This window comes from Mustela nivalis, assembly GCF_964662115.1.
Source record: "Mustela nivalis genome assembly, chromosome: 19".
Lineage (NCBI taxonomy): Eukaryota > Metazoa > Chordata > Mammalia > Carnivora > Mustelidae > Mustela > Mustela nivalis.
This window is the reverse complement of record NC_139038.1, coordinates 15,725,303-15,751,072: the sequence shown is the minus strand read 5'-3', so window position 1 is coordinate 15,751,072 and position 25,770 is coordinate 15,725,303. Positions and strand designations below refer to the sequence as shown.

Below are 25,770 nucleotides of genomic sequence, written 5' to 3'. Positions count from 1 at the left end.
ATAACCAATAAGGAGATTGAAGCAGTCATCAAAAATCTCCCAATAAATAAGAGCCCAGGGCCAGATGGCTCCCCAGGGGAATTCTACCAAGTGTTTAAAGAATTAATTCCTATTCTCCTGAAAGTGTTCCAAAAAATAGAAATGGAAGGAAAACTGCCAACTCATTTTATGAGGCCAGCATTACCTTGATCCCAAAACCAGACAAAGACCCCATCAAGAAAGAGAATTACAGACCAATATCCTTGATGAACAGAGATGTGAAAATTCTCATCAAAATACTAGCCAATAGGATCCAACAGTACACTAAAAGGATTACTCACCGCAACCAAGTGGTATTTATTACTGGGCTGCAAAGTTGGTTCAACATCCACAAATCAATCAATGTGATACAAAACATTAATAAAAGAAAGAACAAGAACCATATGATACTCTCAATAGATGGTGAAAAGGCACTTGACAAAGTACAACATACTTTCTTTTTTTTTTTTTTAAGATTTTATTTATTTATTTGACAGAGAGAAATCACAAGTAGATGGAGAGGCAGGCAGAGAGAGAGAGAGGGAAGCAGGCTCCCTGCTGAGCAGAGAGCCCGATGCGGGACTCAATCCCAGGACCCTGAGATCATGACCTGAGCCGAAGGCAGCGGCCCAACCCACTGAGCCACCCAGGCGCCCCTACAACATACTTTCTTGATCAAAACTTTTCAGTGTCAGTTAAAGGATACATATCTCAATATCATCAAAACCATCTATAAAATACCCACAGCGAGTATCATTCTCAAAGGGGAAAAACTGAGAGCTTTTCCTCTAAGGTCAGGAACACAGCAGGAATGTCAACTATCACCACTGCTATTCAACATAGTACTAGAAGATCTAGCCTCAGCAATCAGACAACAAAAAGAAATTAAAGGCATCTGAATCAGCAAAGAAGAAGTCAAACTATCATGCTTTGCAGATAATATGATACTTTATGTGGAAAACTCAGAAGACTCTACTCCAAAACTGCTAAAACTCATACAGGAATTCATTAAAGTGGCAGGATATAAAAATCAATGCACAGAAATCAGCTGCATTTCTCTGCACCAACAGCAAGACAGAATAACAAGAAATTAAGGAGTCAGTCCCATTTATAATTGCACCCAAAACCATAAGATACCTAGGAATAAACCTAACCAAAGAGGCAAAGAATCTATACTTGGAAAACTATAAAGTACCATGAAAGAAATTGAGGAAGACACAAAGAAATGGAAAAACGTTCCATGTTCATGGATTGGAAGAACAAATATTGTGAAAATGTCTATGCTACCTAAAGCAATCTACACATTTAATGCAATCCCTATCACAATACCATCCTTTTTTTTTTTTTTTTCAAAGAAATGGAACAAATAATCTTAAAATTTATATGGAACCAGAAGAGACCCCGAATAGCCAGAAGAATGTTGAAAAAGAAAGCCAAAGTTGGTGGCATCACAATTCCAGTCTTCAAGCTCTATTATAAAGCTGTCACCATCAAGATAGTATGGTACTGGCACAAAAACAGACACATAGATCAATAGAACAGAATAGAGAGCCCAGAAATAGACCTTCAACTCTATGGTCAACTAATCTTCGACAAAGCAGGAAAGAATGTCCAATGGAAAAGAGACAGTCTCTTCAATAAATGGTGTTGGGAAAATTGGACAACTACATGCAGAAGCAAGAAACTGGACCATTTCCTTATACCACATCCAAAAATAGACTCCAAATGGATGAAAGTCCTCAATGAGACAGGTATCCATCAAAATCCTTGTGAGAACACAGGCAGCAATCTCTTCAACTTCAGCCACATCAATTTCTTCCCAGAAACATCACCAAAGACAAGGGAAGCAAGGGCAAAAATGAACTATGGGCACTTCATGAAGATCAAAAGCTTTTTCACAACAAAGGAAACAGTCAACAAAACCAAAATACAACTGACAGAAGGGAAAAGATATTCACAAATGACATATCAGATAAAGGGCTAGTATCCATAATCTATAAAGAACTTATCAAATTCAACACCCAAAGAACAAATAACCCAATCAAGAAATGGGCAGAAGACATGAACAGACACTTCTGCAAAGAATACATCCAGATGGCCAACAGACACATGAAAAAGTGCTCACTATCACTTGGCATCAGGGAAGTTCAAATCAAAACACAATGAGAGGGCGCCTGGGTGGCTCAGTGGGTTAAGCCTCTGCCTTCGGCTCAGGTCATGATCTCAGGGTCCTGGGATCGAGTCCCGCATCGGTCTCTCTGCTCAGCAGGGAGCCTGCTTCCCCCTCTCACTCTGCCTGCCTCTCTGCCTACTTGTGATCTCTGTCAAATAAATAAATAAAATCTTTAAAAAAAACACACACACACAATGAGATACCACCTCACACCAGTCAGAATGGCTAAAATTATCAAGTCAGGAAACAACAGATATTGGCGAGGATGTGGAGAAAGAGAACCCTTTGACAATGTTCATAGGAATGCAAGATGGTGCAGCCACTCTGGAAAACAGTATGGAGGTTCCTCAAAAAGTTTGAAAATAGAGCTACCCTATGACCCAGCAATCAGACTACTGGTATTTACCCTAAAGATACAAATGTAGTGATGATGTGAAAGGGCATGTTCACCCGAATGTTTATAGCAGCAATGTCCACAATAGCCAAACTATGGAAAGAACTGAGATGTCCATCAACAGATGAATGGATAAAGAAGATGTAGTATATATACACAATGGAATACTATGCAGCCACCAAAAGAAATGAAATCTTGCCATTCGCCACGACATGAATGGAACTAGAGGGTATTATGCTGAGAGAAATAAGTCGATCAGAGAAAGACAATTATCATATGATCTCCCTGATATGAGGAATTTGAGAGGCAGAGTGGGGAGTTTGTGGGGTAGGGAAGGAAAAAATGAAACAAGATGGGATTGGGAGGGAGACAAATCATAATAGACTCTTAATCTGGGGCACCCGGGTGGCTCAGTGGGTTAAGCCTCTACCTATGGCTCAGGTCATGATCTCAGGGGCCTGGGATTGAACCCTGCATCAGGCCCTCTGCTCAGCGGGGAGCCTGTTTCCCCTCTCTCTCTCCCTCTCTCTCTCTCTCTGCCTACTTCTCTGCCTACTTGTGATCTCTGTCTGTCAAATAAATAAAATATTTTTTAAAAGAGAGAGAGAGACTTTAATCTTACAAAACAGACTGAGGGGTGTAAGCCTGACGATTCACAGACCTGTACCCCTGGGGCAAATAATACATTATATGTTAATAAAAATAATCAATAAGAAAAGAAGGAAAATTTGAACAGGCCAATCACTAGCAAAGAAACTAAATCAGTAATCAAATCTCCCAACAAACAAAAATCTAGGAACAGACGGTGACACAGGAGAATTCTATTAAACATTTAAAGAAATTTTTTTTTTCTATTCTGTTAGTCACCAATACCTAATCTTCTCAAACTATCCCAAAAAATAGAAAGGAAGGAAAACTCCCAAATACATTCTGTGAGGTCAGCATTAGCCTGATGCCAAAACAGAAAAGTTACCACTATAAAAAGAGAACTACAGGACAATATCTCTAATGAAAATAGATTTAAAAATCTTCACAAAATACAGAATCCAACATACATTTAAAAAAATCAAGTGGGATTTACCACAATCAAGTGGGATTTACTCCCAGTGTGCAAGGGTAGTTCAATGTTCTTGAATCAATCAACATGATACATCCCATCAACAAGAGAAAGAATAAAACCATATGATCATTTCAACAGACACAGAAAAAGCATTTGCCAAATTACATCCATTCATGACAAAAACCCTCAACAAAGTAAGTTTAGAAGGAACATACCTCAGTATAAGTAAAGACCATATGTGACAAACCCACAATGAACATTATACTCAATGGTGAAAATTTGAGAGTTTTCCCACTAAGGTCAGGAACAAGACAAGGATGTCCACTCTCACCAGTTTTATTCAACATAGTACTGTGTAACTGTCCCTCAGAACAATGTACTGCTTAAAATATAATGAGAAATTATACTAGTAACCAAGCATGCTTAGATATAGTCTTAAGAAAAACATGTACTAGCAACAGACCTCTGGGCGAGAAGATGATATATGTCCTTGATGCCCAGCAGCTGGGGACACCTGGACCACTCAGGGTGGAATGCCACCTGCTTCATTTTTCTGTTTTCTCCCCTTCCCGGGAGAGAAGCTCCAGTTAATCAGACAATCCCTTTTGTTTGGGTTTGCTCAACTATCGGTCATGTACTATGTGACCAGACATATTTTGCCATTCTTCTTACTTACCTACAAGACTTGTGGTTAATGTGTAACCTACTTTGGCTTCTTGGTGGGTTTCTCCCTACCTTCCAATAAATATGAGACTGAGGGGTTGTTTGGGGAAACAGTCTTCTGTACTGTTGACCCCTGCTCCCTTTCTCTTGCAGCTGACTTGTTTGTGCCTCATTCTTCTCCTGTGCATGGTCAGGAAGTGGCAGTACTGAAAATCCTAACCACAGTAATCAGACAACAAAAAGAAATAAAAGGCATCCAAATTGGTAAAGAAGTAAAACATTCCCTATTGGGAAAAAAAACCTGAAAGACTCCACCAGAAAAGTACTAGAACTGACAAATGAATTCAATAATACAAAGTCAATATAAAGAAATCCGTTGCACTTCTATACATTGATAAAGAAGCAGCAGAAAGAGAAATTAAGAAAACAATTTACAACTGCACTGAAAATAATACAATATCTAGGAATAAATTTAACCAAGAAGGTTAAAGATCTATTCTCTGAAAACTACATAACATTGATGAAAGAAATTGAGATTCCATGCCCATGAATTAGAAAAACAAATATTGTTAAAATGTCAATATCACCCAAAGCAATCTACACCTTTAATGCAATCCTTATCAAAATACCAACAGCATTTTTCACAGAACTAGAACAAACAACCTAAAAGTTTAATGGAACCACAAAAGATCCTGAGAAAGCAATTTTGAGAAAGAAAACCAAAGCTGGAGGGGTCACAATTCCACATCTCAAGTTATATTACAAACCTGTCAAAATCAAAACAGTTTATACTGATATGAAAGTAGACACAAAAATCAATGAAACCAAATAGAAAACTTAGAAATAAACCCACAATTGTCTGGGCAGCTTATCTTTGAAAAGGAGGAAAGAATATCCAATGGGAAAAATACAGTCTCTTCAACAAATGGTTTTGGGAAAACTGGACAACATCCAAAAGAATAGAACCGAATCACTTTCTTACATCATGACAAAAATAAGTTAAACATGGATGAAAGACCTAAATGTGTGGCCTGAAACCATAAAAAACCTAGAAGCACAGGTAGTAATTTCCCTAACATTGGCTGTCGCAACATTTTTCTAGGTATGTCTCCTAAAGCAAGGGAAACAAAAGCAAAACATAAACTATTGAGACTACATCAAAATAAAAAACTGCACAGTAAAAGAAACAATCAACAGAACTAGAAAGCAACGTACTGAGAAGATATTTGCAAATAATATATCTGATAAAACTTTAGTATCCAAGATATATAAATAATTTATACAACTCAAAACCCAAAAAACAAATAATCCAATCAAGAAATGGGCAGAAGACATGAATAGACATTTCTCCAAAGAAGACATCCAGATGGCCAACAGGCACATGAAAAAATGCTCAACATCACTCATCATCAGGAAAATACAAATAAAAACTACAATGAGATATCACCTCAGACCTGATAGAATGGCTAAAATAAAAAACACAAGAAACAAGTGTTGGGGAGGATGTGGAGGAAAAGGACCCCTCTTACACTGTTAGGGGGAATGCAAAGTGGTAAATGTAAGGGCCTACTTAGCCAGCCGGAGCCATTTTGCGTTTATGCAGAGAACTTAGATTGACCCTGCCCCTCCCAAAGGAACTTACTTGCAAAGCCCAGATAGGAGGGCAGGTCAGGGCAGGTGCAGACATCCAATCAGTGGGGCACACATATACCTACTAGGGTAAATTGAAATTCAATTGGCCACCCTGTGTAACCTAGCCTGACTGTGCAGTTTTCTCTGTGTCTTGCAATCTCATTGGCCACCTGTGTATAGCCGGGCTCAACTACCTCTATAAAAGTTAGTCTGTGAGGTGGGGAAGGGTCGCCTCTTTGTAAGAGACAGCCCCCACCGGGATGCTTGGCGAGAAATAAAGTTTTGCTTGACCTTCACTTTGCATCAGTCTCGCTCCTTTGATTACGGACCCTAACAGTAAAGCCACTGTGGAAAAGAGTATGGAGGTTCCTCAAAAAGTTAAAAACAGAACCACTCTGCAATCAAGGAATGACACTATTGGGTATTTACCCAAATGATACAAAAACTCTAATTCAAATGGAGATATGCACCCCTTTATTTATAGCAGCTTTATCTAATAGCCACATATGGAAACAACCCATGTCCATGACTGATGGATAAAGAAGTAGTATATATATATGTGTGTGTGTGTGTGTGTATGTCTGTTTTACATATATATAAAATAGAATAATAAACATTATCTATAATGCACAGTACAATTTTATTCTGTATGTACAATACAGTATATGTTCATATATATGAATATATATACACATAGATATGTGTATATATACGAATAGTACAGAATAATACTCAACCATCAAAAAGAATGAAATCTTGCCATTTGCAACCACTTGATTGGAAGTAGAGGGTATTACGTCAGGTGAAATAAGTCAGTCAGAGAAAGACAAATACCATATAATTTCACTCATATGTGGAATTTAAGAAACAAAACAAACAAGCAAAGGGGGTGGGGCGGGAAGAGATAAACCAAGAAAAAGACTCAACTGTAGATAACAATGGTTACCAGCTGGGAGGTGGGTGGGCCGGTGGGTGAAACTGGTGAAGGCGGTAAGAACACACCTACCCGGATAAGCACTGAGTAATATACGGAATTGTCCAATCACTGTATTTTACACATGAAACTAATGTAAACTAACTATACTGGGATTAAACTTGAAACTAATATAAACTGGGATTAAACTTGAATTTCGTTTATTTTAAAAAGGCTCTGCGCAGGTGCAAAGGACAAGGCTGTATTTCACCACCCATTCAGGAGTGCAGTTGAGGCGCTGCCACCAAACCTCCCTGTGGAAGCGGTTCATCGGCCGCGTTGAGGTGCCAGAAGCAAACGCGCAGAGAGAAGCCACCGGCTCCGGAAAGTCTTCCAGGCAACGAGTCTGTGCAGTTCACATCGCCGCTGGCGAGTGTCCCTAGGCGGCAGGACCGCACAGTCCCTGCTTCTCACACGGTTTCGAGGGTGAAGGAGACCGGCGTCGCCGGATCCACCCCTGCGGTCGGGGTCGCGCCGAGAGCGTCCTGAACCCCGGCTAAGCCGACCGTAGCCCCGCTGACAGAACGCTGCTCTTCTCCTCAGGAGACCGGCGTTACGACGGAAAGCCGCGTTCGTTCGTCATCGTTGCGCTCGGGTCTCTCCCTACGAGGAGCGGGCAGGGGCCCAGGATCCGGCGCGAACCCGGTCCTCGCATCCTCGGACCGGTAAGGGCTGCGGGCGGGCCTTGGCCGACTCGCCCCCACCCCGCGGCGCGGCGGCGGAGCCCTAGGAGCGCGGGGCGGAGGTCCGGAGCCCCGGGAGCGCCGCTGCCGTGGCAGCCCGCGGGCGAGCGTGTGGGAGCTCCGAGTCCAGCCTGCGGGAAGCCGGCCGCCCGGGGGCGCCGCCGGCGCATGCGTGTGGCGCAGCCCAAGCCCGCGCGGCGCGGTCGCCATCGCGGGGAGGTTTCGGTCGGGGCCGGGCTGGCGCGGGCGGCCGGTCCAGCCCCAAGGGCCCCGCCGCTGGGCGTCCTTGGCTGGGGGAGTCAGGCTCTCCGCACGGCGTCCCGCCCAGGTCAGGCCCGGCGGCGGCCGCGGCGTCAGGGGGCGGAGCCGCCCAGAGCGCCCTTTGTCTGTGGAGGCCGGTGAGTGCGGCGCGCCGCGGGCCCGGAGGCGGGCGAGGGGGCAGGGCTGGGGGCGGCCCGGGGGTGCGCGCGTCGCGGTCGCTCCCCGCGTTCGACCCGGAGTCCCCGGCCGCGCCCCCAGCCGTCGCCGAGACCCGCACCCCCCAGCCCGGGGTCGTGCATTCTGCAGCGGGTTTCCGTGTGGGCGAGGGCGTTACCGTTTCGGGAAGTTTCTCCCCGTCTCCAGATCACGAACACATTCGCCTTTATTTGTTTCTACGGCTTTTAAAGGATTTTTAAATATCTTTTTTACATGTCTACCTATATTTGGGGGCTATTTATTTTGTTGTAAGTGGTTGGGTAGGAATATGCCTTTTTCCCGGTCGTCCTGCCGTTAGGAACTGAATCAGTTTCCCACTGAGTTGAAGTGACTTTTGTTGTGCTCCGCAGGCGCGGATATTCCGCAAACTCGGACCCGCTTCCCGACGCTCTGGCAGTTTCCGCACTGATACCATTCTACTTTATGTTTAAAATATGTTTTCGTAGGCAGCAGCGCAAGTCCCTTTGACACAATGGTCTGTTTCTCGTGATGTATTTGAAATTGTGAAACTTGAAAAAAATGATAATTCTCTGAGAGGTTTGATCGTGGTACTTTGGTGCTCAGTCGATAGTTGCTAGATGGGGAATGTTTGTTGAGAGTCGCTGTGTTGCCTTTGCATGGTGCTCGGTTGCCATCAGGACAGTAGTGCGCTTCCTTAGAAGTGCCCTCGAAGCCCTTTATGATCTTAACGCTGCACCGTTTCGCCTTCCACCCTTGCACTTCATGCTGTAGCCGTGCCATGACACAGCCGTCTGGGAAAAACTCATTAGATTATGTCAAAATTTTACATTTCTGTATTCAAAGAGAACAAAGGGCTAAAAACAAGACACATGAAAATATTTGCAATATGTGTAAGAGACAAAGGATTAATGTCCATAATATGTAAAGAGCCTCTGTTAATAGCAAAAAAAAGAGAGAGAGAGAAAAGAAAAATGGGCAAAGGATACCCATAGGCCATGTTTAGAAGAAATAAAGGTAACCAGGGTGCCTGGATGGCTCAGTGGATTAAGCGTCTCCCTTTGGCTCAGGTCCTGATCTCAGGGTTCTGGGATTGAGCCCTGCATGGGGCTGAGCAGGGAGCCTGCTTTTCCCTCTGCCCCTGCCCCTGCTTGTGCTCTCTCTCTGGCACTCCCTTTCTCTCAAATAAATTATTCAATTAAAAAAAAAAATACAGGTAACCAAAACACACACAAAAATTTTTTTAATGCTTAACCTCATAAGTAACCATAGAATGCAAATAAAAACAAAGATATTTTTCACCCAGTAGCCTAGCAATATATAAAAATATTGATGATGCAAGGTGTCGAGGAAAGTGCCCAGGGAAGGGCACCAGTTGTAAGACTGAGGAAGGCACTTTGAATGAGAATTTGACAATTCATACCAAAATGTTAAATGAGCTCACTCAGGCTCAGAAATTTCATTCTGGACTCAGTCTTGCAGGAATACTTGCACAGGTACACAAGGAGGTGTGTAAAAAGATGTTTATTACAATATTATTTGCAATTGTGAGAAATGGGTACAGCCTAAATGTTCACTAGCAATATGGTTAAATATATTATGATAGATCCATATGGTAGAATACTGTACTGCTATAAAATAGTATAAGGTAGTTTATTTTGAAGTTAAACAAGGAAAGATCTCTAAGACATTTAGGAAATAAATGATGCTGCAGAACAGTGGCACACAATATGTTGAATTATGTTATGTAGGAATGTGGTTATATATGTTCATAAATGGTCGAAAAAATGTACACCAAATGACTGATGGTGAATTACTTCCAGGGGGGAAAGTAAAATAGAAGAGGTGTTGAAGGTCACTCAGTCTTACTCATATACTCCCAAGTGTTGTGTACTAATGTCTTCATGTAGCGTGTGTAAAAAACTTACGAACATGTATAACTGTGTAAGGAAAAAACAAAACAAAACCCTCACACATACTTAGGACCTACACAGGGGAGAAGAAAACATTTTATGATGGAGAAGATTTTTAAATCAGCTTTTTTTTTTGTAAGCATCAAAGAATGAAAGACAAATGATAACATGGAGACTACATTTGTTATTTATGTTATCACAAGGGAGTTGCTGTTTATGTCTGTGTTCAGGGATCCCCAAGACCACCCTCAGGTTCAGTGATTTGCTAAAAAAAACCTCACAGAACTCAGCAAAATTGTTATACTTACAGTAGCATGAGTATTACAATGAAAAGAGACCGATTAAAATCTGCAACAAAAAAAGCAGGTATAGCAGAGTCAGGGAAAGACCAGGTGCAAAGCTTTCAGTTGTCTTCTCTCAGTAAGAGTCATGCAGATAGTGTTTAATTCCCCCTGAAGTGATGTGTAATAACATACATACAGTATTGCCAGCCAGGGAACCTCATGCAAACTTTGGCATCCAGAGTATTTATTGGAAGTTGGTCACGTAGCCATAGCTGACCACCTGTTTTATTGATCTTCAATCTCCAGTCCCTCCAGAGGTCAAGGTGATCCTACGTGTTCCAAGAATGCCACTATAAATCCTATTTTAGCATAAACTTTCTGACCTGCCCCAAAGCCTCAGGTAACCAGAGACACTTGAACAGGCAGAGGGTTGCAAGGCATTATAGGTTATCTCTCAGGAACCAGACCAGGCTCAAACCTCTCCTTAAAATGTGCAGCGTTTGGATGACCCAGACCCACTCAGTTAATCTTTTCCTGCACAATATAGTTTGTAATAATTCTTACAGATCAATAAGAAAAAGGCAAAATGGTAGAAAGGTGGACAAATGACACAAAGGGTAATTTATAAAAGATAAAATATGAAAGCTGAAAATAGGAAGTTCTGCCTTCCATGTTATCTAAGAATTAGGTTATGTACTATTTATTATATTTTACTATTTTTATTCTATTTTTTTAAATAATGCTTATTATTCTTGGCTAATGGTCACTCTCATATTGTTGATGAATTAGTAAAATGATACAGCCTTCCTCAATAGTGTTTTACCTTTGTTTTGATCCAGCAGTTCCACTTCTAGGAATTTATCCTAAAGAAATATTCAGACAAAATTATGCCAAAACTGTACAATGTTTGCTGTTGTCTATAACAGTGGAAGGAAGGGTGGAAGGGAAGAAGGGAAAAGAAGGCTCCCAAAGTTTATGAAGTTGTTAAATAAATTTAGGGTATTGCATGCAGTTGATTATACTGTAACACTATTTTAAATTTTATTATTTTTATTTTTTATTTTGTTTACATATTTTCATACATATATATTTGTTTATTTATTTTTAGTTTTTAATTCCAGTATGCTTAACATATAGTGTGGCATTAACTTCAGGTGTACAGTAAGTGATCTAGCAGTTCTAATGTATTACTCAGTGCTCAGCGTGATAAGTGTACTCTTTAATCCCCATCTTCTATTTGACCTTATCCCTCCACCAGCCTTATCCCCCTTATTCACCTCCCCTTTGGCAACTATCAGTTTGTTCTCTGTATTTAAGAGTCTCATTCTTGGTTTGTCTTTCTCTTTTTCCTTTGTTCATTTGTTTTGTTTCTTAAATTACACATAAGAATAAAATCATATGGCATGTGTCTTTCTCTGACAGATTTATTTCGGTTAGCATGATATTCTCTAGCTCCATCCATGCTGTTGGAAATGGCAAGATTTCATTCTTTTTGAAATGGCTGAGCAATATTCCATTCTGCGTGCATGAGTGTGTATATATAAAATATATAAATATATTAAAATTTTATAAATATATAAAATACATTTTAAGTTTTTTTTTTTTTTTTAAGATTTTATTTATTTATTTGTAAGAGAGAGTGAGAGTGAGCACAGGCAGACAGAGTGGAAGGCAGAGTCAGAGGGAGAAGCAGGCTCCCTGCAGAGCAAGGAGCCCGATGTGGGACTCGATCCCAGGATGCTGGGATCATGACCTGAGCCGAAGGCAGCTGCTTAACCAACTGAGCCACCCAGGCGTCCCATAAAATACATTTTAAAATGTGGCACATGGGCTCCTGGGTGGCTCAGTGGGTTAAAGCCTCTGCCTTCGGCTCAGGTCATGATCCCAGGGTCCTGAGATCGAGCCCCGCATCGGGCTCTCTGCTCAGCAGGGAGCCTGCTCCCCCCCCTTCCTGCCTCTCCACCTACTTGTGAGCTCTGTCTGTCAAATAAATAAATAAAATCTTTGAAAAATAAATAAATAAATAAATAGAAATAAGATAAAATAAAATGTGGCACATACATATGTGCCACTTTTTTAATAATTTGTTTTTGTTTTTTCTATGTGGAAAGTGACTTTTTAAAATTTACATTTCATTAGCATATAATGCAATATTGGTTTTGGGAGTAGAATTTAGTGATTCATCCTTACATATAACACCCAGTGCTCCTCACAAGTGACCTCTTTAATACCCATCACCCATGGAACCCATCCATTAACCCTCAGTTTGTTTTCTGTCTTTAAAAGTCACTTATGGCTTGCTTCCCTCTCTTTTTTTCTTTTCCCCTTCCCATATGTTCATCTGTTTTCTTTCTTAAAGTCCATGTATGAGAAATCATATGGTATTTGTCCTTCTCTGACTGACTTATTTCACTTAGCATAATACACCATAGCTCCATTCACATCATTGCAAAATGGCAAAATTTCATTCTTTTTGATGGCTGACTCATATTCCATTGTGTGTGTGTGTATATGTACACACCACAGCTTTATCCATTCATCAGTTGTTGGACTTTGGGGCTCTCTCCATGGTTTGGCTGTTGTTGATAATGCTGCTATAAACATTGGGGTACATGTACCCCTTCAAATCTGTATTTTTGTATCCTTTGGGTAAATACCTAGTAGTGCAATTGCTAAGTCATATTTAAAAAAATGTTGATACAGTCAGTGTTAGAGACATTATTACTGCCTATGCTCTCTAATAGGATTTGTTATGGTTTTGGATCTCATTTAGGTCTTTAGTCCATTTATAATTTATATTTGTATATGGTATAAGAAGGTGGTCCAGTTGCATTCTCTTGTACTGATTTCCCATCATCATTTGTTGAAGAGACTATATAACCCTAATCTTTTAATGATATTTAGTTTTGTTTTCTGTCCTGAAGTGATATGTACAATATCATCAATTAAAATAATTAAAACCCACATTTTGAAAAAGAAAGTTTTCTATATATATATACATACACACACACACACACACACACACACACATATATATATATATATATATATATATATATATATACACAAACCATATTATAAAATGTGTGTATCTTTGCATAGAAAAAGTTTGCCAGTATATATCCCCCAAAAAAGTAACTGGTTATCTCTGGGTGATGGTAGGATTTTCTTTCTGCTTTTCTATATCTACAAAAAATTTTGTTTTAATATTTGTCAAGAAATAAAATGAAGGTATTTCCAAGGTAGAGAAGGAGTGTGGAGGGAGATCACTCTGGTTCTGGTGTGAGAAAAATATTGGACTAAAGTTAAGGACTAGTTCAATGAGTATGGCAGTAGTCAAAGTGAAAGGTGATAGTGGCTTGAATCAAGGTGGTGGAAGTGAAGATGGAGAATTCACTACATATTTAAGGGGATAAATTTACCAGGATTTGACTTTTAATTGAAGAGAGAGACTAAGGGAAAGAAAGAGGTCAGAAATGACATTCAGGTTTCAGGCTTGCTGATGCTATTCATTGAGATAGGGAATTTAATAGAGTAAGAATAATATGTAACATATAAATATGGCTACCACGGGCTATTACATTCTAAATGGTTTCAGAATATTCACTCACTTAATCCTTACAAAAAACATATGAGGTAAGTACTATTATTATTAGTTTTGCAGGTGAGGAAAGTGAACCATATAGAAAGGTTGAGTAACTTACACAACCGAACTCACAGCAAGTAAGTTGTGGAGCTGGGAATCAAACCCAGTCATTCTGGCAGTAGAGTTGGTATTCATACGTACTTTACTCCATTGCAAAATCTATGACAAGAGGCTTGAGAGAGAATGAGTTTTGGACATGTTAAGTTTGAGAAATCTGAGAGACATCTGCCTAGGGATGTCGAGAAAGGTGGTTGGGTACGTGTGTGGTTATGTAGCTTAGAAGAGATGATCAATGAAACCATGGCAGTAGGTAAAGCTGAAGGAAGCCACATGAGTATAAATAGAAGAGAATAAATGCAAATACTAACAAATGTATTACAAGTGAGTGACATAACCACACTGAAAGAAATGGCAAAGAAAAAGACTAATCCAAATAACGTCAGGAAACACTATCTTGGTTGGATACTTATAACTGAAGACAAAGAGAACTCTATATAAATGCTGTAATCAAGTTAATAAATGTGTTTCTCACAGGGATATGAGTTAATTCTGAAACTATGTATGTACTAAAATTGAACAAATAAGTAAATGAACTAAGAGTCAACAATTTTTTTATGGTTGAAGAAGTTACCAATGAGGAAAGGAGGAAGACTAAAATGAGCCCTTGAGGTACTGGATTGGAATCAGAGGTGTTAGTATGAACTCATGGCATTTGATACATAGAAGATCCAATAGAAGTATGTATATGTATGATTAATATGCATACATATATATCTCTTCTATCTCTGCTAGAGGACCTAGAAGCAATGATACCCCAGTTCCAGTGAACACACCTAGTACCCAGATCTTTGTTTCTAAGCATTTCTCCAATAAAAGGAACTGTTTCTTTGGATGGGTAGTTGATTTCCAGGGCCAGGGAGGGATAATACAAGAGCCTAAAACATCTTATGGTACCAGAAAGTGTTCAGAATAGGATAGAGGCTGGTCAAAATAACATAGGAGACTTCTACTAGCCAAACCCAAAACAACTTATACAATAAGTAATGATAATCCTGGGGTTTATAAATCAAAATAAATATTCATGAGTTCATAGAGATATAAATTAGTAAATAAATGATAAGAGATAAAGAGCAGCTTTTCCTTACCGAAAAAATCCAATTAATAAATTAGTGGTAAAGAGAGAAATAGAGAAATCACCATTAGGCAAACACCATATTACTGATTGTTGAGGACAAGATACACTGATGGATGCTAAAATTAGTGGGTTTCATACATGATCTCACTCATATGTGGAATTCAAAAAGAAAATAGATGAACATATGGAAGAGGAGAAAGGAAAAAAGGAGAGAGGGAAAGCAAGCCATAAGTGACTCTTAAAGACAAAAAACAAACTGAGGTTTGATGGAGGTATGTGGGTGGGGGAATGAGTATTAAAGAGGGCAGTTAATGTGAGGAGCACCGGGTGTTGTATGTAAGTAATGAATCACTGAATCCTACTCCAGAAACCAATATTGCACTATATGTTAACTTAAGAAAATTTTAAATAAATAAAACTTAAGGCAAGCTATAAAAATAAAATTAGTGGGTTTGAGAAAAATCCAGATATTTTTATAATCTTCAAGCATCTCCCCAAAGATATTTATTAGCTATGAAGGGAAAGATAGTAGCTTCACAATGAATTAGTGGGGTAAACCCCACCTTAACCCAGTGATAAAGGTTAACATTATCATTAATGAGGCATATCAACATCATAAACCCATTAATATCATGCACTAAGAAAGAGATAAAATCACTTCTGTGATATTCCTCCCAAAAATACTTAACTTCTTTCCAATCATGAGAAAACAGACAAACCCAAATTAAGGGACCCTACAAAATAACTCCTCAGTATTCTTCATAGTAAGCTTATGAAAGGCTGAGGAACTTACAGATTGGAGAAGACAAAGGGGGAAAAAAGCAACTAGAGATCCTGGATCAGAGAAAAAATTTTGATTAGTTTGATTTAATAGTATTGTACCAACTTAAATTCCTGGTTTTCATCATTGTACCCTGGTCATATAGAACATTAACATTAGTACAAGTAGGGTGAATGGTATGTGGGAATTGTGTCCTGCTTTTGCAACTTTACTGTAAGTCTAAGATTGGTTCAAAATAAAAAATTAAAAAATAGAAAACACCAGAATCCTTTCATTTACTCACTTAGCAAATATTATTGAGTACCTACTTTGAGCCACATACAGACAGCATTCAAAGTAGAATAATAAATAAGACAATAGGTTCCTGCCTTCATGGAAGCTAACATCACACAAGGGTGAGGTATAAATAAAAATGACTATACAAATAATTACAATGATAAGAAAGTGCTAGCAAAAACAGGAAGGTGTAAATGAGGAACCTCACTTGGTCTGTGATATAAAAATCTTCCTTGATTTAAGCTGAGATCTAAAGGAAGAGTAGGTATTATCTAGAGAGGAGGGGCAGGGGAGATATACCATACATGGCACACTTAAGGACTTAAAAGCAGAACAGTGTAAATGAATCCTCAAAAACAAACAGGAGAGTGGCTTGAGAAGTCAGGGAAAAGGTCATAAGATTTTTTATGGCTTTGTACTCCAATCTAAGAACTGTAGGGAGGTACTAAAGAATTTCAAAGTGAGGTACTGATGTGATCAGGTTTGTATACTTTACAAGTAAAGATGACTTTACTTCACCTGTGGAGGGAACAAAATTAGATACTGGAAAATCCTAAGGAACAACAATATGTAAACGGTAAGCAGAGGAAAAGGACTAGCGCATAGCTCACTGAGAAAGACTGGACATAAAGCAAAGCACAGTTGTCAGCAGTGTCAGATACTCATCAGAGCCCAAAAAGCAATGAACTCCAATGCTTGAACATAAGAGGTTTTGGTATTCCTAACCAGAGCAATTTCAGTGCTGTGCTGATGCCAGAACAGAAGAAAGGTCACAGATAATTGAAAAATAAGTCAGTAATGGAGAAATAGAGACAAGTATTGACAATCCTTTGAAGAGTTGTAGCTTTGAAAAAAGAATGAATGGTAGTTAGAAATGGGCACATAACCAGTGAACGTTTTTAATGTTGGGAGATATAGTAAAAGGTTTTAAATTATGGCAAGAAGGAGTCAATAAAAACGACAGATAAAGTTGAAGACAGAAGAATAAGAAGTTATGTACTAGATTCAGGTCTGCAGGAGGCTGGAGAGAATGGTCTGATTCCAGGGAAGAAATAACTTTTTAATGCAATCCATGGACCAAGAATAACCTCCTCCCCAGAGATGCTATTTCATAATGTCTGGAGTAAGACCAGTGAATCTGCTTTTCAGCAAATGGTATGATTCAAGTGATCTTCAGACCACACTTTGATAAACACTGCTTTTTCCTATTTTTCCCTTACATTGAGCCACTCCTGCCTTCACTTCCTTACCCATCCATCCAATTCAGAACCTAAGGTCTCCTGATTCATAGTGTAGTGTTTTATAAGGTAAGAAAGACTTCAAAAGTGCTGTGGTACTAGAAGTAGGTTCCTGAAGTAGAATGAAGATGAAAATCATTGGCATTGAAGAAGTTAAGGAAATGAGAGGCTCTCACAGTTGTTCTGAATCCCTGCTTGCATCAGAATCATGTGTCAGGCACTTAAAAAAAATGTGTAAAGGCCAGACTTCACCTCAACAGATTCTGGTTTAGTATGTCTTGGGTGGAGCCTGGGCATTTATACATTTACATATGTATAACTTAAAATCTGGACTGAGTCTAATGCATGGCCCAGATTGAGAACTACTACATGAGTTTTCCACATGGTTGATAAATTCACTTAGATTTTTAGAAGAGCTTGAAGGAAAAAGAGTGTTAAGCCCAAAATCACTCTTTATCTGAATTGATTATAATTCTGATATTCCTTAGGCAATCAAGGGAATTGTTACTTTCCAAGCCATTGTGGTTAGTTATTTGAAAAAAAGCCTGTGGTAATCCCACAGGCTTCTCTGGAAAAGTCTATGTGTGTATTGTATGAAAAATTGCACACAGTTTGGGGGTGGGAAGTGGTTGGTTTTTAGGAGTTTTCTGTGTGTATCTTTCCAATACAGGAATTAAAAGGGAAATTATGAGAGAAGGGGAATCAGATTTTAAAATGGTAGAGAACAAGTACTAAGAAGGAAACATAGAGAATGAGTACTAAAAAGAACTTCAGAGATTAGGCCCTCAACATATGTTTTCTGTATCAACTCTTCTCAGTGGTTGTCATCTCCTACTTAGAATTACTTAGAGACTTTAGAATTTAAAATGCTGTTTCCCAGGCCCATCCTAGACCAATTTGGATAATACCGGATTTACCCAAATCTCTGGGCTAGAGGGGTAATGGGTATTAAGGAGAGCACTTGTTACAATGACCACTGGGTATTTTATGTAAGTGATGAATCACTGAATTCCACTCCTGAAACAAATATTTCTCTATATGTTAACTAACTAGAATTTAAATTAAAACAAAAACAAAAAGCAAAGCTCTGGGAATAGGGGCTGAGCACTAGCATTTTTTAAAAATCCCCCAGGTGTGTAGTCAGGGCAAAGCACCACTGAGCTTTCTTGAGCTTCTCATATGCTGCAATAAGAGAAAGTCCTACACTGAATTCCTCAATAAGTTATCCAGCCTTTGAGCTTATGTCTTAGAAGGCTTCTCTCTAAACTGTCTGCCATTCTGACAGGAAGCAAAAATTGCAAGTTAGTTTCAGCATTAATATCATATATTTACCAGATGCTCCTTTTTTTCTTTTTCCCAGTTATGCCCTCTCACAATGCTATACTTTCCCAAGGGGGGAACATGGAGGAGAAAGAAATGAGTAATGGATCACAGATAGTCAGGTCTCAGGTAAGTTCAGTTTTACTCTCTGGAATGCTGTTATAGTTCTAAGAATATGGGCCCTTTTATTTTTCAATTTTCAGAAGTGAATCCAGAGCCCTTCAGACTCTTGGGACAGATGATAATCTCTATAGGCTGGTTCTCATTCACCTTATATACCCTTTATAGTTCTTCTATCCTTCCAGCATTTTTAGCAGATCTTGAGCTCATGTCTGTGTTAGATATTATAAAAGAAGCAAAAGAAACTATAGACTATCTTTTAATCACCCATCACTTAACTCACCAGACTTAACAACACACGCATTCTCTCTGTAAAAAATCAATGATGCCCAGCTAATGGCATTATTAAACATGCCTGAGGACATCTTCCAGGAGCTAGTGTTTATCAAGAATCTCTTGTACCTCTGCAAAACCTGTTTAAGCCTCTTGTTACTGTTTTATAATTTAAGTATTATATAAGCTGATGAGGTATAATTATGACAAGGAGTTGTTTCTGTGAAAAGTAGTTGAATACTTTGGAAAGACCTTATAAATGTCCATCACTTTTTAAAAAATTGCTGTCAAATTATGTGTAAACAAACTGTGACACACTGAAGGAAAATCATAAAAATCTTAGAGGATTCTATACCTATATAATTTCCCAAGTGTCACTTGTTACATTTTACTGAAACAGAAGCTGACTGATGCATTATGGATATGGACACTTAATCATTAAAATCACTCAGAAAAGGCTTAGTTTCACATCAAAAGATGAGCACATAAATATACAATTATATATTTCAAATTTAAATGTTTAAGATGCCTTCTATGGATCTCAAGTTTAACCGGCTTTTCAGCTTAATACACCAGATACCAATATCAATTGGTATATATTTAAGAAGTTAAAAGGCCACCATTGTTGAAATGAAGGGAGGGAGAGAACGACTTGAGATAAACTTGGGGAAGAAGGCAGGGCCTGCGTACACAGGGCCTTGTGGCCCTGAAGAAAAGCTTTGTTTTTATTCCAAATGCACTAGAAAGCCTTGGAAGAAAGGTAAATGGGATAGTAAAATAATAATTAACTGAATTCTACTTTAAAAGTCACTCAGGTGTGGCTTGCCTATGTGACTCCTTTGATTAAGTGCCCAACTCTTGGTTCTGGCTCAGGTCGTGATCTTGCATTCGTGGGATCAAGGCCTTCATTGGGCTCTGTGCTCAACCTGGAGTCTCCTTCAGATTCTCTTTCCCTCTCCCTCCTGCTCTCTCTCTCAAATAAGTAAATTAAATCTTTAAAAAAAAAAATCACCCAGGTGTGTGGTATATGACAAGTGAATTTGTGAGCAGCAAGAAAGGAAGGAGGAGAAATCTGCTTCGGAAGCTACTGCCATATAGTATATGATAGAAAATAACAGCTTAAAACTAGAAAGTGAAGAAAAATAGGTAGATTTGAGGGCTTTTCTTTGAAAACTGCAGAGATTAGCAAGAGTGGTAAAGACAACGGGAAAAAAAAGGTGATTTCAAAAAGATGTAGCCCAGGAAGTGGTAGGGTAATGGTGAATCAGATCATGTCACTGCTCTGCTCAAAATGCATGGCTCCCATTTCACTCAGATTAAAAGTCAAAGTCTTTATGGCCTAAACATTCCTACGGAATCTGGGCCTGTTACCGCCCTAACTTAATCCTTTACTTTTCTACCCCTTTTCTATCTTTTAACCACAGTGGCTACATTCTTCTTCCTTGAACACGCCACCTTTGGGCCCTTGTACTGCTAACTTTGCAAGTCTTTTATCAAATGTCACCTCTCTAGTAACATCTTTCCTGACCACCCTATGTAAAATTGCAGTGCCTCACCCCTCACATTGTCAGTACCTCTTACTCTACTCTTATCTTCTAACATAATGTATAATTTACCCAGTTATCATATTTTTTGTCTACTTTCCACTGCTACAATATAAGTTTCATAAGAGTGGGGGAATGTTAGTCTTTTTCTTTCCCCACTTGTATATCTCAAGCACCATGATTGTCACTTAGGAAGTACTGAGGATTTGTTGAACAAATGGGAATTAGTGTATTACAAAGACTGCATCTCAAACCAGTGGTGAAAAGTTAGTTTATTCAATGATTGATGATGACATTTCTGGGGAACCATCTAGAAAAAGGTAAAGTTGAATCCATAGCTCATACTTTACATTAGGATGGTCTTCAAATGGAGCAAACATTTAAATGTGAAAAATTAAGCCATAAAAAATTTTTAAGAGGGGCACCTAAGTGGCTTAGTCAGTTAAATGTCTGCCTTCGCCTCAGGTCATTATCCCAGTGCCCTGGGATTGAGTCCCGCATCCAGCTCCCTGCTCAGCAGGAGAATCTGCTTCTCCCTTTCCCTCTGCTCCTACCACCGCTTGTGCTCGCTTTCTATCTCTCTCTCTCTCACTCTCTCTCTCTCAAATAAATAAAAATCTTTAAAAAAATTTTTTTTCAAGAAAAAAATGGAAGATGTAAGACCACATACCATAAAACTCCTGGAAGAAAATAAAGGTGATAAGCTCCTTGGCATCAGTCTTAGTGATATTTTTGGGGATCTGACTCCAGAAGCAATGGCTACAAAAGCAAAAATAAACAAATGGGACTCTACCAAACTGAAAGGCTTCTTTCTGCACAGGGATATAAGCCATCAACGAAATAAAAAAGGAACCTATTGAGTGGGAGAAGATATTTGCAATCACATATCAGATAAAGGGTTAATATCCAGAACATATAAAGAACTCATATAGGTCAGTAACAAAAAAAGCAAAAATGAGCAGAGGATCTGAATAAACATTTTTCTAAAGAACATATACAGAAGGCCAATGAAAAGGTGCTCAACATCACTAATCATCAGGGAAATGAAAGCCAAAACCACAATGAGATATTACCTCACGCTAGTCAGAATGACTATTATCAAAAAGACAAAAGTTAACAAGTATTGGCAAGGCTATACAGTTGTTGGTGAGATTGTTGGTGGAAATGTAAATTAGTGTAGCCACTGTGGATAAAAGTGTCGAGGCTGTTCAAAAATCAAAAAATAGAACTACCATATAATCCCCCAATTCCGCTTCTGGGTATATGTATGAAGAAAACAAAAACACAAATTCAGAAAGGTATATGCACCCCTGTGTTCTTTGAAGCATCATTTATAATAGCCAAGATGTGGAATCAACCTAAATGTCCATCAGTGGATGAATGGATAAAGAAGATGCAGTGTGGGGGCACCTGGGTGGCTCAGTGGGTTAAGCCACTGCCTTCAGCTCAGGTCATGATCTCAGGGTCCTGGGATCGAGCCCCAAGTCAGGCTGTCTGCTCAGCAGGGAGCCTGCTTCCTCCTCTCTCTCTGCCTGCCTCTCTGCCTGCTTGTGATATCTCTCTCTCTCTCTGTCAAATAAATAAATAAATAATCTTTACAAAAAGAAGATGCAGTGTGTGTGTGTGTGTGTGTGTGTGTGTGTACACAATGGAATACTATTTGGCCATAAAAAGGAATGCACTCTGAGAGAAGTTAAGATGGTAGAGTAGTAGGGGGACTCTGAGCTTGCCTCAGCCCTCAAACACAGCTAGATCAAATCATTGTGAACAACCAGAAAACAATCTGGATAACTGGAGGGAGTGAACATGGGAGATGTGAGATTCAGAGCCAGGAATTGGTGGAGAAGAAAGGGGGGGACCCTTTTTGTGGAGCAAAGTAAGGGACAGAGGGAAAGTGGGAGAGAGGATATGTAGGGTTTGCACAATACACCATGGTGAGGTCATCCCCTGGGTCACACTAGAAGAGATCACCTCCAATCCTGGAGTACATTTGGAATAGGATATTTTGCCTCTCTAAGGACAAAGGGCCCACAGAACAGCCATTCACCAGCAAAGACAGAAGCATGGGCAGACCTGGTCACAGCTTTTCAATGTGCATTGCAATAGACTCCAACCATGGTGCATGCATCATGTGACTGCTTTTCTGATACACAACAGTGCGAGGTACACCAAGAGCCTCTCCTCCAGGGGAGGGAAGCAGGTTAGAGCCTTGCCAGGCCCTTTAAGATTTGGAGTTTTGAATCCCAACCACCGGCCAGACATTAAAAAAAAAGGAGAACTGACACCAGGCATGCCAACAGCTGGGCACAGACAAGTTAAGGGCAGCAATCTGACCAAAGCCTAAAACACAGGAGATTGTTCCCTTTTCCATAAGGGCCTCCTAAACAGTGGCAGCCCCAGGCTCCCCTCCCCAAACAGAGAGGAAGGCACCATTTTCCACCACCCCCCACCCTGCTGACAGTACCATCAGACTTCAAAGAGAAACAGCACCTCCAATGGCGGCTAGATTCCTTACACCAAAGCCTGTCCCCTGCTCCTGGCAGGGATATCTTTGCAAAGGCAAGTCTAACTGTGAGCCAGTGCAGCTGGCCTCTCCCTCAGATCAACACAGGCACTCCGGAATGTACCAGGTCTGATGGAGTGCTCCAAAGCATCAGCATCAGTTCTGGTGGAACTGGGACCAGGCTTTCTTTCTTTTACCCTTTTTTTTTTATATATAATCTTTATTTTGTGTTTGGATTTAGGCTTATAGTTTTTTATTGTTTGCTTCCTTTTCTTGTTTTTTAGATCAGACTTCTTATTTCTTTTTCTTTTCTTTTTCCCTTCTTTCTTTCTTAATCTTTGGTACAGTTTTTTGTTTGTTTCCTTTTATATTCCTTTTCCTTTCCTCCTTTATTGGATCAGACTCTTTCTTACCCCGGGCTTATCTTTTTTTTTTTTTTTTTAAAGAATTTATTTATTTATTTATTTATTTATTTGACAGAGAGAGACAGGGAGGGAAGGAACAGAAGCAGGAGGAGTAGGAGAGGGAAAAGCAGACTTATCTTAACAAACAAATCAAAGCACACATAATTGAAGAGCCAGATACTCCCAACTGCAAGCAAGGAGGAACTCTGTAGAGGACTGACCTGAGGGAAAGAGCAGCCAAAACACAATAGCAGAATGCACAGAGCATACACCAAAAACACTTCCAGAAGCACCAGGTTGTGGACAGTGTAGGACCCCTTCTTAATACAGTATTACTCTCGGGAGCAGGAAGCATAACAAGCTTTCATAACACACAAAAGACAGAAACCTGGACGTAATTACAAGATGGAGGAATTCTCCCCAAAAGAAAGATCAAGAAGAAATCGCAGCCAGGAATTTGCTCAAAACAGAAATAAGCAATAAAGCTGAACAAGAATTTAGACCAACAGTCATAAAAATACTAGCTGGGCTTGAAAGAATCATAGACGATTCCAGAGAAACCGTGGCTGAAGAGATAAAAGACCTAGAAAATAGGCCAAAATAAAAAATGCTATAACGGACATGCAAAACTGACTGGATGTAATAACAATGAGGATGGAAGAAGAGGATCAATAGGTGGGGTGATAAGATAAAATTATGGAAAATAATGAAGCTCAAGAAGAGGGAAAGAAAACTATTAGATCATTAAGACAGACTTAGAAAACTCAGCTATTCCACAAAGCACAATAATATCTATATCATAGGAGTTCCAAAAGAAGAAGAGCAGGAAAGAGGGGCAGAAGGCTTATTTGAACAAAGCTGAAAAATTCCCTTCTGAGGAAGGAAACAGGCATTCAGTCCAGGAGGCACAGAGAATTTCCCTCAAAAATCAACAAACAGGGGTCCACACCAAGACATATCATGGTGAAACTTGCAAAATACAAAGGTAATGAGAATTCCAAAACAACTGGAGACAAAAGGTCCTTAGCCAAATTACTTAACAGCAGATCTGACCACAGAAACTTGGCAGACCAGAAAAGAATGGCATGATATATTCAGTGTGCTAAATGAGAAAAATATACAGCCAAGAATACTTTATCCAAAAGGTTAATTTATTCAGATTAGAAGGAGAGATAAAAAAATTTCCAAGACAAGCAAAAACTAAAGTTGTTCAAGAACACTAAACCAGCTCTGCAAGAAATACTAAAGGGGACCCTTTGAGCACAAGAGAGAGACCAAAAGCAACAAAGACTGGAAGGAAAGAGAAATCTACAAGAACAGTGACTTTTACAGGTAATACAGTACACTAAATTCATATCTATCAGTAATTACTCTGAATATAAATGGACTAAATGCTCCAATCAAAAGACATAGGAATTCAAAAAGGATTAAAAAAAAAAAAGACCCATTACTCTGCTGCTTACGAGAGACTCATTTTAGACTGAAAGTCCCCTCCAGATTAAAAGTGGCAGGTACAGAAACATCTGTCACCCTAATGGACATCAAAAGAAAGCTGGAGTAGTAATCCTTATCTCAGACAAACTAGATTTTAAACCAGACTGTAATAAGAGATGCAGAAGGGCACTGTATCATAACAAAGGGGTACATCCAACAAGAAGATATAACCATTATAAATATTTATGTACCCAACCTTGAAGAAGCCAAATATATAAATCAGTTAATAACAAGCTTAGGGGCACCTGGGTGGCTCAGTGGGTTAAGCCTCTGCCTTCAGCTCAGGTCATGATTTCAGGGTCCTGGGATCAAGCCCTGCACCGGGCTCCCTGCTTGGCAGGGAACCTGCTTCCCCCTCCCTCTCTGCCTACTTGTGATCTCTCTCTCTCTCTCTCTGTGTCAAATAAATAAAGTCTTAAAAAGTTACAAGTTTAAAACTGAGGGTTGTTGGGGAGAGGGGGGTTGGGAGAAGGGGGGTGGCATTATGGACATTGGGGAGGGTATGTGCTATGGTGAGTGCTGTGGAGAGTGTAAACCTGGCGATTCACAGACCTGTACCCCGGGGGTTAAAAATATATTATATGTTTATAAAAAATTAAAAAAAATAATAAGTTTAAAGAAACTCATTGATAATAATACAATAATAGGGGACTTTAACACCCCATTAATAGCAATGGAGAGATCATCTAAGCAGAAGATCAACAAAGAAACAAGAGCTTTGAAAAACACACTGGACCAGATGGACTTAACAGACATATTCAGAGTATTTCATCCTAAAGCAGCAGAATACACATTCTTTTTGAGTGCA

The 25,770-nt window shown here is 39.4% G+C and overlaps 1 protein-coding gene across 9 annotated transcripts in view; it reads left to right on the top strand.

The window, feature by feature from the left end:
* The first annotated feature begins 5,368 nt into the window (after window positions 1–5,368).
* ZNF713 (zinc finger protein 713) overlaps window positions 5,369–25,770 on the top strand; it is a 43,680-nt gene continuing 23,278 nt past the window's right edge. For 2 of the 9 annotated variants that reach the window (XM_082714382.1, XM_082714376.1), the window contains exons 1-2: window positions 5,377–7,578; window positions 18,665–18,753. In XM_082714382.1, the coding sequence (XP_082570508.1) occupies window positions 18,667–18,753 (87 nt within the window). In that variant the 5' untranslated portion in view covers window positions 5,377–7,578; window positions 18,665–18,666. Of the gene's footprint in view, window positions 7,995–18,664; window positions 18,754–25,770 lie in introns of all 9 variants that reach the window. The other 7 variants (XM_082714375.1, XM_082714380.1, XM_082714378.1 and 4 more) reach the window with 6 other exon arrangements.